The sequence below is a fragment of the Hipposideros armiger genome, unplaced genomic scaffold (genome assembly GCF_001890085.2).
Source record: "Hipposideros armiger isolate ML-2016 unplaced genomic scaffold, ASM189008v1 scaffold_1593, whole genome shotgun sequence".
In the NCBI taxonomy this organism is placed as follows: domain Eukaryota; kingdom Metazoa; phylum Chordata; class Mammalia; order Chiroptera; family Hipposideridae; genus Hipposideros; species Hipposideros armiger.
In genome coordinates, this window is record NW_017732943.1 from 119,830 (window position 1) to 121,126 (window position 1,297).

The window sequence follows — 1,297 nt, forward strand, 5'->3', positions numbered from 1 at the left end:
TAGCTGCTGTTTTCTTTATAGGACTCTAAGCATGGTTTAATTTGTGTTTTTAAAACTATTTGTATCACTCGTCACTTTGATAAAAGCAGCAATGAAAGAAAACTACAAACTATTTGGAAAGAGTTAGAAGAGGGTTTCCTTTTCCTCCTACCTGGCCTGTGATGAATACTATGGATAATTGGACAGCCCCTTATTTAACTAAAGCTTTATTAACATTGGAGACCCATAAACACTGAGGTAATGTAAAGTGTTTTTCTGTGAACTACTTTTCAATGTGTAATAGAAGGGCTCATATTAAAATATACCAAATTCTGCCATAACCTTATCAGAATAAACGACTCCAGTGTTGCCTGTGAATACCTTCTTCATTCCCTACCACTGCTTTATTGGGGCTTTTCGCAGGCAGAAGAGACACAGGGCGGTGGCCAGTCCACCTGCTGACCACTGGGATGGTTTATGAAGACCTCACGCGTTTCTCAGGGAGGCGGGAGGGGGCCAGGCCCCGGCGTACCTCCCGGCGCACCACGCTGCATTCCCACTGGTCCAGGAGAATGTTCACCACAGTTCCCCAGAGCCCGCCCGAAATGTTCTGACAACTGTTCGCCAAGGCCGCACAGCCAGATTCAAGGGTGGTCAGCGCCGATCCTAATCCCAGGGACGTGAACCTCACCTGTTCAGGTTAAAGAAAAGGCTGTCAAATCAAAGAATCTGATTTCCTACATAAATCATTAATTTTTCTGGTATGTAAAATATCATAGTTTAATGTAGCCTTAATGATCTTAAGTTATAAAAGCTAGTGATAGAAAAGTGTCCTATAAGTTCATGAATGAATAAAAATTCCATTCCATAATTCAAGAAAGCAATAGTATAGAAAATTAAAATGTTAAATAAAAGCAAATGTCACAAAAAGTCAAAATCAGCTATAAGAATAAAAATTATAGCTCACAGCTTTTTTTCTATGGAAAGTATAGAGTGCTTACACATCTTTTATTAACCTATTCCTGTTCACTCCTCATTTTTAAAAATGATATCTATTATTTTGTTCTACCTTCTTTAAATTTTTAGTGTTTCTTCCAAACTGTTTTCTTTTTTGAAACTTCTTTTCAAAACAAGTAATGGAATTATCTTTTTATAAAACATTTAGCATTATCTCAAAAACTATTTTAAAAGAAAACATAGGTTTCAAATAAGATTGACATGATATGTAATATATTTGCCATAGTACTACAGCTAGCTGCTCAAGCTACGCATTTTGGTAAACTTATAAATTCTGATCCCAAAATACAGTTTCACTATA

The 1,297-nt window shown here is 36.6% G+C and overlaps 1 protein-coding gene across 1 annotated transcript in view; it reads right to left on the minus strand.

Moving 5' to 3' along the window:
• RTTN (rotatin) overlaps positions 1 to 1,297 on the minus strand; it is a 177,003-nt gene that overhangs the window by 84,643 nt on the left and 91,063 nt on the right. Inside the window, exon 24 of the mRNA XM_019634351.1 lies at positions 512 to 670. Coding sequence (XP_019489896.1) covers positions 512 to 670 — 159 coding nt within the window. The remainder of the gene's footprint in view (positions 1 to 511; positions 671 to 1,297) is intronic.